At 44.7% G+C, this 17,420-nt stretch overlaps 1 protein-coding gene across 1 annotated transcript in view; it reads left to right on the forward strand.

The window, feature by feature from the left end:
- LOC129839649 (VPS10 domain-containing receptor SorCS3-like) overlaps positions 1-17,420 on the forward strand; it is a 168,935-nt gene that overhangs the window by 134,947 nt on the left and 16,568 nt on the right. Inside the window, exons 4-5 of the mRNA XM_055907190.1 lie at positions 9,001-9,068; positions 12,984-13,023. Of these exons, the coding sequence (XP_055763165.1) occupies positions 9,001-9,068; positions 12,984-13,023 (108 nt within the window). The remainder of the gene's footprint in view (positions 1-9,000; positions 9,069-12,983; positions 13,024-17,420) is intronic.

Genomic DNA, 17,420 nt, shown 5'->3' on the forward strand with positions numbered 1-17,420 from the left:
CGTCTGTAAAACGACAATGAGGACATAGCCCTACCGAGCTAGTTTTCGTTAATCATTGGGTACATCGTACAAAAACCATCAGAGTAATCTTAAATAGGGGTGTAAAGGTTGTCAATGTAGTTCTCCTCCTCAGACGAGGAGGAGCATGGATCGGACCAAGATGCGGAGTATGAGGTATTCATGATTTAATGGCAAACCAACAAAACACTACAAATTAACAAAATAACAAACGTGACTAACCTGCAACAGTCCTGTGTGGCCCAAACGCTGACACAAGAACAAACACCCACAAAACACCAGTGAAACCCTGGCTGCCTTAGTATGACTCTCAATCAGAGACAAACGATACACACCTGTCTCTAATTGAGAATCATACCAGGCCGAACACAAAACCCCACATAGAAATAGAAAACATAGACTGCCCACCCAAAACTCACGCCCTGACCAAACTAATACAAATACATAACAAAGGAAAACAGGTCAGGAACGTGACAAGGGGCATAATTCATGTTCAAATTCACAACATAAATTCACAGCAAGCCCTGTTAAACAACCTTATCTCAAAACCTGAATGTTAATATCTTTGCTGCAAATGTGCCATACATCCATGCCTGTACATTTGACTGAAATGACACAAACCTAAAACACAACGAGGCAATTATCCAGGCAGACCAGTGGTTGCAGGAATAGGCTCAATGCTAGAGCCATTGTCGAACTTTGTAGACTCTTTTATTAAATCTCATGTGCAAGCATTGCCATCATATGTGAAAGACTCTATAGACTTCATAAACAAGATCTCACCAAATACGGTGTTTAAAAGAAGACTGTATTTTGGTCACATTAGATGTTGAGAGTCTATATACCAGCATTCCCCATGTGGGGGGGCTGGCAGCACTAGCACACTATTTGGGAGACAGAGATACTAATGAATATCCACCAACAAACTTCATTCTAGAGTTGGCTGAATATGTTTTGACGTACAACTATTTCAGGTTGGATGATGAAAACTACCTCCAAACGAATGGAACATCGATGGGCTCCACATTCGCTCCGAGCTATGCTAACCTCTATGTGGGTCTTTTTGAAGAACGTTTTGTTAATAATGAAAACGAGAATCCATTTTTGAATAAAGTCCCGAAGTGGTATCGTTATATTGACAACATTTTTTTGCATATGGGAAGGAATATAAAAAGAGCTGTTAGACTTTATGGCACTACTCAATGACATTGACCCCAATCTCAAATTCACTATTGAATGTGACACTCAACGTGTTCATTACCTCTATGTGGATTGATAAATCAAATGCAACCCTGTTTACAACTCTGTATAGAAAAGAAACGGACGGAAATACTCTATTACAGGGTGACAGCTTCCACCCTGAGCCATTAAAAAGAGGACTTCCAAGAAGCCAGTTTTTCAGACAGCGCTGTATATGCCACTCCACAGAGGATTATCTAGAAAAAGCAGCGGAGGTGCGCACTAGGTTTCTAAGAAGAGGCTATTCTCCACAATGTGTAGATGAAGCTCTTAATTTGGCATTGGGGAAAACACGAGATGAACTGCTACAAAAAAGACCCACTAAAGCTAAAGAACACTCCGTAATGTTCACAACTACATATACTTTGAACTCGTGAAAAGTGGGAGGTGTGGTCAAGTAACACTGTCATATTTTATCATCGGACCCAGTTTTGCCGGCTGAATATAAAAATCCACCACTTGTGTATAGGAGAGGTCGCAATTTACGCAATAAATTGGTCCATGCCAACTGCCAGCCAGCCACAAAAGAAAATCAGCCAGGCTCTTTTATGCCATCTTTCAAATGGTAGCTATAAATGCAGAGGATATTGTTGTGTCTTTTTCTTCTAGTGTATACTTACAAGATTTCAGAGTGCATAGTGAAAAACAATCATTCAAAAATCACTCTAATACTCTATTACAGGGGGACAGCTTCCATCCATCTGCAACAATATGATGAAGTGTGAATATTTCTGCCATCCACATACAGGAAAATGGTTCCAAATAAATGACACTATTATGTGTTCCACCACCCATGTTATTTACATGATTAAATGTCCATGTGGGCTGTGCTATGTAGGTAAAACCTCTCGTTCTCTCAAACAGAGAATCAGTGAACATAAAAGTTCCATCAGGTGAAACGACAGCGATTATCCAGTCGCAGTACATTTGAATGACCTAAAGCATGACATTTCCACCTTCGGTCTTATTTGCACACTTTATTTGAATATTTATGAAATGCATTATGTTAAATTTGGTTGCACTTATTTGTTTTTCCTTCGCCTCCAACCCCTTTTGATGCGTGGAACGGATGTGGGTGGGGCTAGGTCTACATAAGGGTGCTAATGTTAAAAAAACGAACAAAAGCTCTGAAGAAGGCCGTAAGGCCAATACGTGAGCTTATTAAAGATCAGTGATACTATCAAGAGCAGTGTACGGTTTCCTTTTTCTTTCATCTTGATAGTAAAATTGAAATACCATTTGATTCCTTCTAAACCTGATCTGCCTCTGTATGAAGTTAATAAATAAGTAGAGTTAATTGTTGCTCTGTAGCACACTGTACATTAAGCCTCCTGTTACTAATCGGAAGCACAAGTCAAACACATTCTGCCATCTGCATTGCAAATGACTGCCACTTTAGCCCAGGGCTCATACAGAGCTCACAGTAGACAAAAAATCCACAGACCCAGACTGTTGTCAAATGATGCCACTCTGTTTCCGCTGTCAATCAGGATCCAGACATGATGGACAGAATGACAGTGATCCTAGTCATCACCTCATATCCACTACCATAATGATTAGGTAGTAATAGTACAGTGTTCACAAGCATGTGTTGGTGATATCATGTACTGTATCTATGTACAGCTACTAAAGTGACCATGTTGAAGGGATGGCTGTCTAGATTGACCACATACGGTATAGTTCAGCTTCTATACAGGTTATCTATGGCCCATACACTGTCAGACTGGCCAGTACACTGTCAGACTGTCCTGGATACTGTCAGACTGGCCTGGACTTGGTAGACTGGCCAAGACCCTGCAGACTGGCCAAGACTCTGTCAGACTGGTCAAGACACTGTCGAACTGGCCAAAACACTCTCAGACTGGCCAAGATACTATCAAACTGGCCAGGACACTGTCAAACTGCCCAGGACACTGTCAGATTGGACACTGACATATCGGACAAGACACTGTCAGACTGGCCAAGACACTTTCAGACTTTCCAAGACACTGTCAGCCTAGCCAAGACACTGTCAGACTGGCCAAGACACTGACAGACTGGCCAATACACTGTTAGACTGGCCAGGACACTGCCAGACTGGCCTTTACACTGTCAAATTGGCCTTGACTTGTTAGACTGGCAAAGACTTTTTCAGACTGGCATGGACACTGTCAGACTGGCGAAGACACTGACAGACCGGCCAATACTCTGTCAAACTAGCCAACATCCTGTCAGACTGGCATGTACACTGTCAGACTGGCCAAGACCCTGTCAGACTGGCAAATACCCTGTCAGACTGGCCAACATAAGGTCAGACTGGGCAGGACACTGTCAGACTGACCAAAACACTGTCAGACTGGCTTGGACACTGTCATACTGGCCTGGATTTGTTTAACTGGCAAAGACCTTGTTAGACTGGCCAAGACACTGTCAGGCTGGCTAAGACCCTGTCAGAATCACCAACATCCTGTCAGACTGGCCAGGACACTGTCTTTTTAGCCAGGACACTGTCAAACTGGAAACGACTCTGTCAGACTGGCCATGATACTGCCAGACTAGCCAGGACACTGTCAGACTTGCCAAGACACTATCAGACTTGCTAAGATGCTGTCAGAATGGCCAACATCCTGTCAGACTAGCCAAGACCCTGTCAGACTGGCCAACATCCTGTCAGCCTGGCCAAGATACTGTCTTTTTAGCCAGGACACTGTCAAACTGGAAATGACTCTGTCAGACTGGCCAACATCCTGTCAGACTGGCCAACATCCTGTCAGCCTGGCCAGGACACTGTCATTATGGCCAAGACAGTGTCCGTTTGGCCAGGACACTGTCAAACTGGCCAAGATACTGTCAGACTGGCCAATATACTGTCAGAATGGACAAGATACTTTCAGACTGGCCAAGACACTGTCAGTCTGGCCAGGACACTGTCAAATTGTTCAAGACTCTGTCAGACTGGCCAGGTCAATGTCAGACTAGCCAGGACACTGTCAGACTGACCAAGACACCATCAGACTGGTCAAGACACTGTCAGACTGGTCAAGACACTGTCAGGCTGGCCAATATACTGGCAGACTGGCCATGACACTGTCAGACTGGTCAGGACACTGTCAAATTGTTCAAGACGCTGTCAGACTGGCCAGGTCAATGTCAGACTAGCCAGGACACTGTCAGACTGACCAAGACACTCTCAGACTGGCCAGGACACTGTTAGACTGACCAAGACTCTTTCCGACTGGCCAGGCCACTGTCAGATTGGACAATGACATATTGGCCAAGACACTGTCAGACTGGCCAAGACACTTTCAGACTGGCCAAGACACTTTCAGACTTTCCAAGACACTGTCAGCCTAGCCAAGACACTGTCAGACTGGCCAAGACACTGTCAGACTGGCCAATACCCTGTCAGACTGGCTAACATCCTGTCAGACTGGCCAGGACACTGTCAGACTGGCCAATACACTGTTAGACTGGCCAGGACACTGCCAGACTGGCCTTTACACTGTCAAATTGGCCTTGACTTGTTAGACTGGCAAAGACTTTTTCAGGCTGGCATGGACACTGTCAGACTGGCCAAGACACTGACAGACCGGCCAATACTCTGTCAATTTGGCCAGGACACTGTCAAACTGGCCAATACTCTGTCAGACTGATAAAGACACTGTCAGACTGGCCAATACATTGTAAAACTAGCCAAGACACAGTTAGACTGGCCAACATCCTGTCAGATTGGCCAAGACATTGTCAGACTGGCCAAGAACCTGTCAGACTGGCCAAGACACTGTCAGACTGGCTAAGACACTGTCTTTTTAGCCAGGACACTGTCTTACTGGAAAAGACTCTGTCAGACTGGTCAAGACACTGTCAGACCTGCCAAATTAATGTCAGACTGGCCAGGACACTGTCAGACTGGTGAAGATACTGTCAGATTGTCCAGTACCCTGTCAGACTGGCCAGGACACTGTCAGACTATCCAAGACACTTACAGACTGGCCAAGACACTGTCAGACTGGCCAGGACACTGGACAACTGGCCAGGACACTGTCAGATCTGCTAAAACACTGTCTGACTGGCCAGGACACTTTCAGACTGGTGAAGACACTGTCAGATTGTCCAAGACACTGTCAAACTGGCCAAGATATTGTCAGACTGGCCTATGCACTGTCAAACTGGCCAAGACTCTGTAAGACTGGTCAAGACACTTTCAGACTTGCCAAAACGTTGTAAAACTGGCCAAGACACATTTAGACTGGCCAAGACATTGTCAGACTGGTCAGGGCACTGATAAACTGGCCAGGACACTGCCAGACTGGCCTGGACTTGTTAGACTGGCCAAGAACCTGTCAGACTGGCCAAGACACTGTCAGACTGGCCAAGACACTGTCAGACTAGCCAAGACACTGTCAGACTGGCCAAGACACTGTCAGACTGGCCAAGACACTGTCAGACTGGCCAGGACAATGTCAGACTGGCCAGGACAATGTCAGACTGGCCAGGACAATGTCAGACTAGCCTGGACAATGTCAGACTGGTCTGGACTTGTCAGACTGGCCTTGACTTGTCAGACTGGCCTGGACTTGTCAGACTGGCCAAGACACTGTCAAACTGGCCAAGACACCTTCAGACTGGCCAATACACTGTCAGACTCGCCAGGACACTGTCAGACTCACCAAGACACTGTCAGACTGGCCTGGACATTGTTAGTCTGGCCTGGACACTGTCAGACTGGCCAAGATACTGTCAGACTGGCTAGGACACTGTCAGACTGGTCTGGACTTGTCAGATTGGCCTTGACTTGCCAGACTGGAATTTTGTCAGAGGGCTGTCACCATAGACTCCTATTGGGAGGAACATGCTCCGCCTGCCTGCCACATGCAGGATCCTATGAGGTGGAACATGACCTCTATTTAATTACTAAGGTTTTAGCTTTAGGATCAGATCTGGTACCAAGCCAGCGATAAAAAGCATGATGATTATGATGATGACAGTTTAGTTACTATTGTGTGTGTGCATAACAAGTTGTTTTTATATAGCACTTATGGTAAGGTGCATCTGGTGTTTGATGATTGCTGACCTTTGTGATAGTTAGGCCTTCTGTATGTCTATACCAATATGTTTGTAGCACATACGGTAAGGTGCATCTGGTATTTCATGATCGTTAGCCTATGAGCCAACACTGATAAAAGATACTGCCAACAACAAACACTATGGATCCAGTTCAGCCAAACATGATAATAAGGTAGCTAACTGAGTTTCTGTACATCATGGTTTTCTATTTAGCAAACAATTTAACATATGTAGCAGCTGTTGCCTCTAATTACATTTTCATTTACATTTTAGTCATTTAGCAGACGCTCTTATCCAGAGCGACTTACAGTAGAGTGCATGCATTTTATATACTGAGACAAGGATATCCCTACCGGCCAAACCCTCCCTAACCCGGACGACGCTATGCCAATTGTGCGTCGCCCCACGGACCTCCCGGTTGCGGCCGGCTGCGACAGAGCCTGGGCGCGAACCCAGAGACTCTGGTGGCGCAGCTAGCACTGCGATGCAGTGCCCTAGACCACTAAGCCACCCGGGAGGCGCAGTGGTCTAGTACGTTACTACGTTCTCTGAAGTTAGATGAATTTGCTTCCGGTGAGAAATGGCAAAGGAGGTTCGTAGCACCTTAATGAGGAGTACGGGCTCGTGGTAATGGCTGGAGCGGAATCAGTGGAATGGTATCAAATGCAACAAACACATGGTTTACATGTGTTTGATGCCATTCCATTTACTCCGTTCCAGCCATAATTTTGAGCCGTCCTCCCCTCAGCAGCCTCCACTGAGAAATGTGTGTCCTTTTATTGGAGTTAAATGTCAGATTTCCACTCTGATAAAGGTAGAACATTAGCATGGAGTCTGACTGGGGCCACCGACTCTGTCTGTAGGACGAAAATAACAATACCGACAGCCAGCAGGATGCAACATCAGTAGCATCAATCAGTGTAATGAAACAAAATGCACCCTGTCATTATGCACCCAGGAAGTGGGAAATGTAATTAGACCAATGAAATTAGGCCATTTACAGAACTACGCCTGATCATCAACAGGGCAATATATTTATTTTTGGACACGTAAATTCATAACTTACAGTAGCATTCTGGATTTGTATTCTGCTTCTGATATATAGGCGTTGAAATAAAATGTTTTCCCAACCTATGGTTTCCATTTGTTTGATGCATAATTTGATATGTAAGCACTCCACTTAATTTGGTCACCGGGAATCCACCAAAGGTTTTGCTGTTCCAGGAAAAGCAAGTCATAATGTTAAACCTATTTTTCACCAAACATATTGGACTTGATGTCACGCCCTGACCATAGAGAATCTGTTATTCTCTATGTTGGTTAGGTCGGGGTGTGACTAGGGTGGCTCATCTAGGTAATTATATATCTATGTTGGCCTGATATGATTCCCAATCAGAGGCAGCTGTTTATCGTTGTCTCTGATTGGGGATCATATTTAGGCAGCCATTTCCCCTTTGTGGGATCTTGTCTAGGTATAGTTGCCTGTGAGCACTACTCTGAGCTTCACGTTTCGTTTGTTCGCTTTATTGTTTTTGTTATTTGAGTTTTCTCCTCCTAATAAAAAGGATGGAAACATACCACGCTGCATTTTGGTCCACTCCTTAAGACGATCGTGACACTTGAAGTGCTATATCTATACATAGTGCTAATTTACATTTGGAAAAGGGAACAGGGTAACACTTGTTAGGTTCTGAACGAGCAGAGTAAAAACTCACTGACAACTGTTTGGGATAGGGGGCAGCATTTTCACGTTCGGATGAAAAGCGTGCCCAGAGTAAACTTCCTGCTACTCAGGCCCAGAAGCTAATATATGCATATTATTAGTAGATTAGTCGACAAGCACATATATTTATAACCTTCTAATAGGCTTGGTCATCTCCTTACATATCTAGACAACCATACATCTCTGTTGCTAGGTAGGAATTTAATTGGTTCCTCTCACTGGGGTAGACACAGCCCTGCCTGTTACTAAAACCTTTGTGGGTGTGAAAGTTTATGAGTGAGATAGGACTGCAAAACGAGAGATGTTGGGGTGGGCCTCTCTGTCCCCCATTCCAGAGGTTACTTCTCACTTCATCTGTTGATTTGACCTCGAGATGCATTCCTCACTCATCCCTAGTTCTGCAGCTGGCCTGCCTTATCAGAGATTACCAATTGCCTTTCAAACTCCCTCCTCAGAAACATGGAACAGATTATGAAGTTTCTACCCTCAGTAACTTTCCATATTCCTAGCTCTTATCTACCATTCATTGACCCCAACACATACATTCCTTATACATGTAAAGTTATCAATGAGTTCTAGACTGGAAACATGAATCAGTACATTTCAAGATAAAATCAAACACACTTTACTTGACACCCAGTCTCATAACACATTATGACACGGTCATAACCATGTCACAATATGTCAAGTAAAGTGTTAAAGCAAACGGGATATATGTAATTTGGGAGCCTATATGTTAACACAAATGGTCTGAGTTATAATGATGATGGCGGTTTAAAGCTATGTCAGCCTATGCAGAGTGTCACGCATCTAGAGTGCCACACTTTATTACCCTGGGTGTGCACTTCCCTGGTGTTATCCTACCTTGACTCAAGCCCACTGTCACTTCACTTCCTGTCTTGTGATACGTAGACTGACACTGTATGTCTCTATCTATCTCTCTTTTTTCTCTCTTTTTATGTTATTCTTCACAGGTGTACGCCTCCCTGGACTTTGGGAGAAAATGGCAGCTGGTTCATGAGCATGTGAACAGGTTCGAATGGTGAGTCATACGCTTGTCTTCTTTCTTTCCTCTCATCATCCTTCGCTTCCTCTCGTCCTCTCTGTTGTCCTGATCTTTTCCTCACAAACTACACTGCTCAAAAAAATAAAGGGAACACTTAAACAACACAATGTAACTCCAAGTCAATCACACTTCTGTGAAATCAAACTGCCCACTTAGGAAGCAACACTGATTGACAATAAATTTCACATGCTGTTGTGCAAATGGAATAGACAAAAGGTGGAAATTATAGGCAATTAGCAAGACACCCCCCAAAACAGGAGTGATTCTGCAGGTGGTGACCACAGACCACTTCTCAGTTCCTATGCTTCCTGGCTGATGTTTTGGTCACTTTTGAATGCTGCCGGTGCTCTCACTCTAGTGGTAGCATGAGACGGAGTCTACAACCCACACAAGTGGCTCAGGTAGTGCAGTTCATCCAGGATGGCACATCAATGCGAACTGTGGCAAAAAGGTTTGCTGTGTCTGTCAGCGTAGTGTCCAGAGCATGGAGGCGCTACCAGGAGACAGGCCAGTACATCGGGAGACGTGGAGGAGGCCGTAGGAGGGCAACAACCCAGCAGCAGGACCGCTACCTCCGCCTTTGAGCAGGAGGAGCACTGCCAGAGCCCTACAAAATGACCTCCAGCAGGCCACAAATGTGCATGTGTCAGCATATGGTCTCACAAGGGCTCTGAGGATCTCATCTTGGTACCTAATGGCAGTCAGGCTACCTCTGGGGCGCACATGGAGGGCTGTGCGGCCCCACAAAGAAATGCCACCCCACACCATGACTGACACACCGCAAAACCGGTCATGCTGGAGGATATTGCAGGCAGCAGAAGGTTCTCCACGGCGTCTCCAGACTCTGTCACGTCTGTCACATGTGCTCATGTGCTCAGTGTGAACCTGCTTTCATCTGTGAAGAGCACAGGGCGCCAGTGGCGAATTTGCCAATCTTGGTGTTCTCTGGCAAATGCCAAACGTCCTGCACGGTGTTGGGCTGTAATCACAACCCCCACCTGTGGACGTCGGGCCCTCATACCACCCTCATGGAGTCTGTTTCTGACCGTTTGAGCAGACACATGCACATTTGTGGCCTGCTGGAGGTCATTTTGCAGGGCGCTGGCAGTGCACCTCCTTGCACAAAGGCGGAGGTAGCGGTCCTGCTGCTGGGTTGTTGCCCTCCTACGGCCTCCTCCACGTCTCCTGATGTACTGGCCTGTCTCCTGGTAGCGCCTGCATGCTCTGGACACTACGCTGACAGACACAGCAAACCTTTTTGCCACAGTTCGCATTGATGTGCCATCCTGGATGAACTGCACTACCTGAGCCACTCGTGTGGGTTGTAGACTCCGTCTCATGCTACCACTAGAGTGAGAGCACCGCCAGCATTCAAAAGTGACCAAAACATCAGCCAGGAAGCATAGGAACTGAGAAGTGGTCTGTGGTCACCACCTGCAGAATCACTCCTGTTTTGGGGGGTGTCTTGCTAATTGCCTATAATTTCCACCTTTTGTCTATTCCATTTGCACAACAGCATGTGAAATTTATTGTCAATCAGTGTTGCTTCCTAAGTGGACAGTTTGATTTCACAGAAGTGTGATTGACTTGGAGTTACATTGTGTTGTTTAAGTGTTCCCTTTATTTTTTTGAGCAGTGTATTTTGGAGCATCAATAGCAGTGTGTGGAACAATGTGTTGTTTGCTTTTTGCAATGCAAGTGTCTGTGAAGGACATTGGTAAAACGTCAACAGTGAAGAGGCGACTCCGGGATGCTGGCCTTCTAGGCAGAGTTGCAAAGAAAAGATTAAGATGGGAAAAATAACAGACACTGGACAGAGTAACTCTGCCTAGAAGGCCAGCATCCCGGAGTTGCCTCTTCACTGTTGACGTTGAGACTAGTGTTTTGTGGGTATTATTTAATGAAGCTGCCAGTTGAGAACTTGTGAGGCGTCTGTTTCTCAAACTAGACACTCTAATGTACTTGTCCTCTTGCTCAGTTGTGCACCGGGGCCTCTCACTCCTCTTTCTATTCTGGTTAGAGACAGTTTGCACTGCTCTGTGAAGGGAGTAGTACACAGCGTTGTATGAGATCTTCAGTTTCTTGGCAATTTCTAATGGAATAGCCTGCATTTTTCAGAACAAGAATAGACTGACGAGTTTCAGAAGAAAGTTCTTTGTTTCTGGCCATTTTGAGCCTGTAATCGAACCCACAAATGCTGTGTAACGCTCGTCGCAAGTGTTCTTGATTTTAATTTAATATCAAAAACACTTGAACAAAGTAGCAAAACGAAAAGTGAACAGTTCTGTCAGGTGCAGACACTAAACAGAAAACAACTACCCACAAATGAAAGAGGGAAAAAGGACTGCCTAAGTATGATTCCCAATCAGAGACAATGATAGACATCTGACTCTGATTGGGAACCACACTCTGCCAAAAACATAGAAATAGAAAACATAGAAATAAAGAAACTAGAATGCCCACCCTAGTCACACCTTGGCCTAACCAAAATAGAGAATGAAAACCTCTCTAAGGCCAGGGCGTGACATGCTGATGCTCCTAATCCTCAACTAGTCTAAGAAGGCCAGTTTTATTGCTTCTTTAATCATGACAACAGTTTTCAGCTGTGCTAACATAATTGCAAAAGGGTTTTCTAATGATTAGTTAGCCTTTAAAATGATAAACTTGAATTAGCTAACACAACGTGCCATTGGAACACACGAGTGATGGTTGCTGATAATGGGCCTCTGTACGCCTATGTAGATGTTTCATAAAAGATCATCCGTTTCCAGCTACAATAGTAATTTACAACATTAACAATGTCTACACTGTATTTCTGATCAATTTGATGTTATTTTAATGGACGAAATATGTGCTTTTCTTTCGAAAACAATTACATTTCTAAGTGACCCCAAACTTTTGAACGATAGTGTACATAAAATAGGAAGATACAGTATAATAAGTCGTGCCCGGTGGCATGAGAAATAGAGCACACAGGAAGTCCCTGTTGCCTCTCATCTAATCACGTCAGCCCTTATCCCCCCAACAGCCATCCGCATTGGCCCTCCCCATTCTGAGGAAGTGCACACTCATCACAAATATAGCTCATCGCATTCCTTCCTAGAGATGTAGGGGATGCTGTGTGTGTGTGTGTGTGCGTACGTGCGTGTGTGTGTGTCGAGCTGCGGCCAGCTATGTCCACAGCAATTTGCATGAATCCGGGGGCTGCTTTTCATCACATATCCTAAATAATTTGCTCAATCCATTCTTGATCCAACCCCATCAAGGACTTTAAACTCTGGCCCTCAATATTAGTACCCTGGACAACCTCAAGCCATGCTTACAGACAATACGTTTATCAGTCTCACTCCGCTACATCACACTATAGGAACGCCATATCTGTCCAAGATAATTCAGTACACCCAATACAATGGCATAATACAGTGATATACATTACAGTGACTTGAATTATGTGGCACATCCTTTCCTGTGTACAGTGCCTGACTAAAGAAATACCATATTTCGGTTGCTGCATTTCGCACTTTGTGACAGATACTACTTTTTGGTAGAATAACAAACCCACAGCGTCTGGGTGTTGCTGTGGGGGTTGCTAAGGGTAATGTGACAATTTGTGACACATCTCTGGAGAGAACGTCCTCACATGGAATGGCATTGCTATTTTATTGACATCATTGTTGAGACAACGCTGAAATGAGACGTCTATGTCTGGAGTGGAATACCTCTGTTGAGACTCATCTCCCTCTGTTTATTGTCTTCTTCCCTCCTTCTCTTCCCTCCTCTCCTCTTTTTCCCTACTTCTCTCCTCTGTTTTCCTCCTCTTCACTTCACCCAATCTTCTCCCATCCTGTACTTTCCACTTCATCCCTCCTTCTCTCCTCTTCTTTAATCCAGGTCTGTATGTGGTACACATGGAGGCACACCCCTATTGGACGTGAGTAGCACTACACACACACACACACACACACACACACACACACACACACACACACACACAAACACACACACACACACACACACACACACCTCTTTCTCTCTCTCTGTCACACACACAGCAGAGAAAGGGCCCCACATTCGCAGTCCAATTATCAGACCTCTAACGATAGAAGAGAGCGAGAGTCTGTCAAGGAATACATTCCAACCTGGGTTCAGAGCATCGTGTCCCAGGAGAGTGACAGTGGATTTACCCCACTGATAAATGTAGTGCATGATACTTGATTAATATGGCCTTTTCCTCTAATCTCTCTCACCCTGCGTGTGTCAGCTCCATAACTCGCCACGGCAACGCCACCCAAGGTCATACATAGGTGAAATTGTGAGATTGTTTGTTCTAGCTATCTGTTGGTGCTGTTGTTAGAGACAGTTTAGAAATCAGAGACAGTTTAGCTTTCTGTACACAGAGAATGATCATAGCTGATCATGTTGATTAGTGACAGACCTACAACTTTACATACTGTATTGTATGAAACAATCACCATTATAGAATGGAAATCACAACATACTGGTGGAAAAGTATTAAGACCCCTTGACTTTTTCCACATTTTGTTACGTTACAGTCTTATTCTAAAATGGATTAAATGTACAGTCTACACAGACAATATCCTATAATGACAAAGCAAAAACAGGCTTTATGAAATGTTAGCAAATGTATAAAATAAAAAATATAGAAATATCACATTTACATCAGTATTCAGACCCTTTTATGAGTACTTTTGAAGCACCTTTGGCAGCGATTACAGCCTCGAGTCTTCTGGGGCATGCCACCATAAGCTTGGCACATATGTATTTGGAGAGTTTTTCCCATTCTTCTCTGCAGATCCTCTCATGCTCTGTCAGGTTGGATGGGGATCACCTCTACACAGCTATTTTCAGGTTTCTCCAGAGATGTTTGATCGGGTTCAAGTCCTGGGTCTGGCTGGGCCACTCAAGGACATTCAGAGACTTGTCACAAAGCCACTCCTGCATTGTTTTGGCTGTGTGCTTAAGGATGTTGTCCTGTTGGAAGGTGAACCTTTGCCCCAGTCTGAGGTCCTGAGCGCTCTGGAGCAGATTTAATCAAGGATCTCTCTGTACTTTGCTCCATTAATCTTCCCCTTGATCCTGACTAGTCTCTTAGTCCCTATCACTGAAAAACATCCTCACAGCATGATAGTGCCACCACCATGTTTCACCGTAAGGATGGTGCCAGGTTCCTCCAGACGTTACGCTTGGCATTCAGGCCAAATAGTTCAAACTTGGTTTCATCAGACCAGAGAATCTTGTTTCTCATTGTCTGAGAGTCATTTTGGAAAACTCCAAGCCGGCTGTCATGTGCCTTTTACTGAGGAGTGGTTTCCGTCTGGCCATTCTACAATAAGGGCCTGATTTGTGGAATGCTGCAGAGATGGTTGTCCTTCTGGAAGGTTCTCCCATCTCCACAGAGGAACTCTGGAGCTCTGTCAGAGTGACCATCGGATTCTTGGTCACCTCCCTGACCAAGGCCCTTCTCCCCTGATTGCTCAGTTTGGCCGTGCGGCCAGCTCTACAGACAATTCCTTCGACCTCAAGGCTTGTTTTTTGTTTGTCTGGGAGCAAGACATTGGGGTCCGCGACGGGGCTGGTTTTCTTTTTGTTGTCTGTGATTGACTGTAGACCCTGCCACCTTCCTCTCATGTCTGAGCCGTTGAATTGTGACTCTACTTTGTCATGTTTGTCAAGATGACTATATGTTTATTCAGGTAAGGCTCTGTCTGAGCAGAATATAATGTACCATATTGCATGTAGACCATGATGCATTGCATAGGATGTGCATCGTTAGCCTTGAACGGTGTTCTGTATTACACACAACTTGGTTTGACTGGGACTGGGAGAGGAGTTGCATATTTTACAGCACCACATGTAACAACTAGTTGATCCTCAGGTGTGAGGAAATGGTATGATAGAGCGATTCAACTGGAATTCATACATGTTTTAAATATTTATGATTAGTTGTGATGTTGACACATTGTATTAATGGCAACATGTTCTTGATGAGAATAGATATGGGGACCACTGAAAGACACGTTTTTTAATTGTTCATTTTGCAATCTGAACATGTAAATGGTATTCATGATCAGTTGTTATGCTGCACGGATATTTTCTTTCTAGCTATTTCCATAATTTCTATTGTCAAAAAAACAATAGAGACACATACTGCATAAAGAAAAGGCACCTCGCGTGACATATGTAAAATATGCAAACCTTTTGTTTGAACCTTCATTCAAGAGTCTGCATTTGCACACTATTCTGATTCAGATGTGAAACCTAGGGAATTTTATATTCTTCCACACCAATCCCAATATGTCATATTAATCTTCATTTATGAGAGAGAGAGACGTCTGAAATGGTAATATGATGAATTCTAAGGAGCGCTAGTGCAGATTTGGGGTTATCTTTTAATTTCTCTCCAGCCATCTGCATAGTATTTACTTTGACATTGTGCAAATGAGGATGCATGAATTTAAAAGTAAACAGGAAAATAGGAATAATTATCCCGCCATTCGAGTCCAGTATAAATAACTTTTCCATCCAAATTGAACTCCAAAGGCCTACCTAGTTGTTTGAAGTATTTGAGGGGGAGAGATATGGATGTATTTATATTAGAACATGAATTAGGGCCAGTATGTTTTTCTAGATCAGGTCACATGGTCACATAAAGCTCCTTCTCCTCAGTATTTCAATTAGAGCCAAGAGTTTTCCCTTGAGCAAGTGGCTTGACCAGAAAAACTCTAGCCTCTAGTAGCCTATTTCAGGGGTTCAAGAAGAACTCAAGAAGATTCCAACTTCCGGCGCCGACAGAGATGGCCGCCTCGCTTCGCGTTCTTAGGAAACAATGCAGTATTTTGTTTTTTTATGTACTACACTGTTACCCCAGGAAATCTTAAGTCTCATTACATGCAGCCGGTAGGAACTATTGGATATAAGAGCAAAGTCAACTTACCAACATTACATCCAGGAATACGACTGTTTGGTCCACCACCCAGGACAATGGATCGGATCCCAGCAAGCGACACAAAACAACGGTGCCGCAGACGGGGCAGACGGAGCGGTCTTCTGGTCAGGCTCCGTAGACGTTCACATCGCCCACCACACCCAAGTATACTACTAGCCAACGTCCAGTCTCTCGACAACAAGGTAGGCGAAATCCAAGCAAGGGTTGCCTTCCAGAGAGACATCAGAGATTGTAACATTCTCTGTTTCACGGAAACATGGCTCACTGGAGATACGTTATCAGAGTCGGTACAGCCACCTGGTTTCTTCACGCATTGCGCCGACAGAAACAAACATCTCTCTGGTAAGAAGAAGGGCGGGGGTGTATGCCTTATGATTAACTAGTCGTGGTGTGATCATAACCATATACAGAAACTCAAGTCCTTTTGTTCACCTGACCTAGACCTCCTTACAATCAAATGCCCGACCGCATTATCTACCAAGAGAATTCTCTTCGACCCCCCCCCCCCAAGCAGACACCTCGACGGCCCTGAAATAACTTCATTGGACTCTAGGTAAACAGAAAACCACATATCCTGAGGCTGCATTTATTGTAGCTGGGGATTTAAACAAGGCTATTCTGAAAACAAGGCTCCCTAAATGTTATCAGCATATCGAATGCGCGACCCTGGCTGGGAAAATGCTGGATCATTGTTACTCTAACTTCCGCGATGCACACAAAGCCACCCCTCGCCCTGTGTGAAAATCTGACCACGAATACATTTTGTTGATCCCAGCCTATAGACAGAAACTAAAACAGGAAACGCCCGCAGGTCCGACCAAGTCTGTTCAATGCTCAGGTCTGTTCAATGCTGGTCCGACCAATCTGATTCCATGCTTCAAGATTTCTTCGATCAAGTGGACTGGGATATGTTCTGGATAGCGTCGAACAACAACATTGATGTATACGCTGATTTGGTGAGCGAGTTTATTAGCAAGCGCATCGGTGATGTTGTACCAACAGCGACTATTCAAATCTTCCCCAACCAGAAACCGTGGATTGATGGCAGCATTTGCGGTAAACTGAAAACGTGAACCACTGCATTTAATCAGTGCAAGGCGACCGGAAACATGACCCAATTCAAACAGTGTAGCTATTCCCTCCGCAAGGCAATCAAACAAGCTATGCGTCAGCATAGAGACAAAGTAGAGTCACAATTCAATGGCGCAGACATGAGAGGAATGTGGCAGGGTCTACAGTCAATCACAGACAACAAAAAGAAAACCAGCCCCGTTGCGGACCCCAATGTCTTGCTCCCAGACAAACTAAAGAACTTTTTCGCTCGAGGACAATACGGTGGCACCGACACGGCCCGCTACCAA

Source organism: Salvelinus fontinalis, chromosome 40 (genome assembly GCF_029448725.1).
Source record: "Salvelinus fontinalis isolate EN_2023a chromosome 40, ASM2944872v1, whole genome shotgun sequence".
In the NCBI taxonomy this organism is placed as follows: domain Eukaryota; kingdom Metazoa; phylum Chordata; class Actinopteri; order Salmoniformes; family Salmonidae; genus Salvelinus; species Salvelinus fontinalis.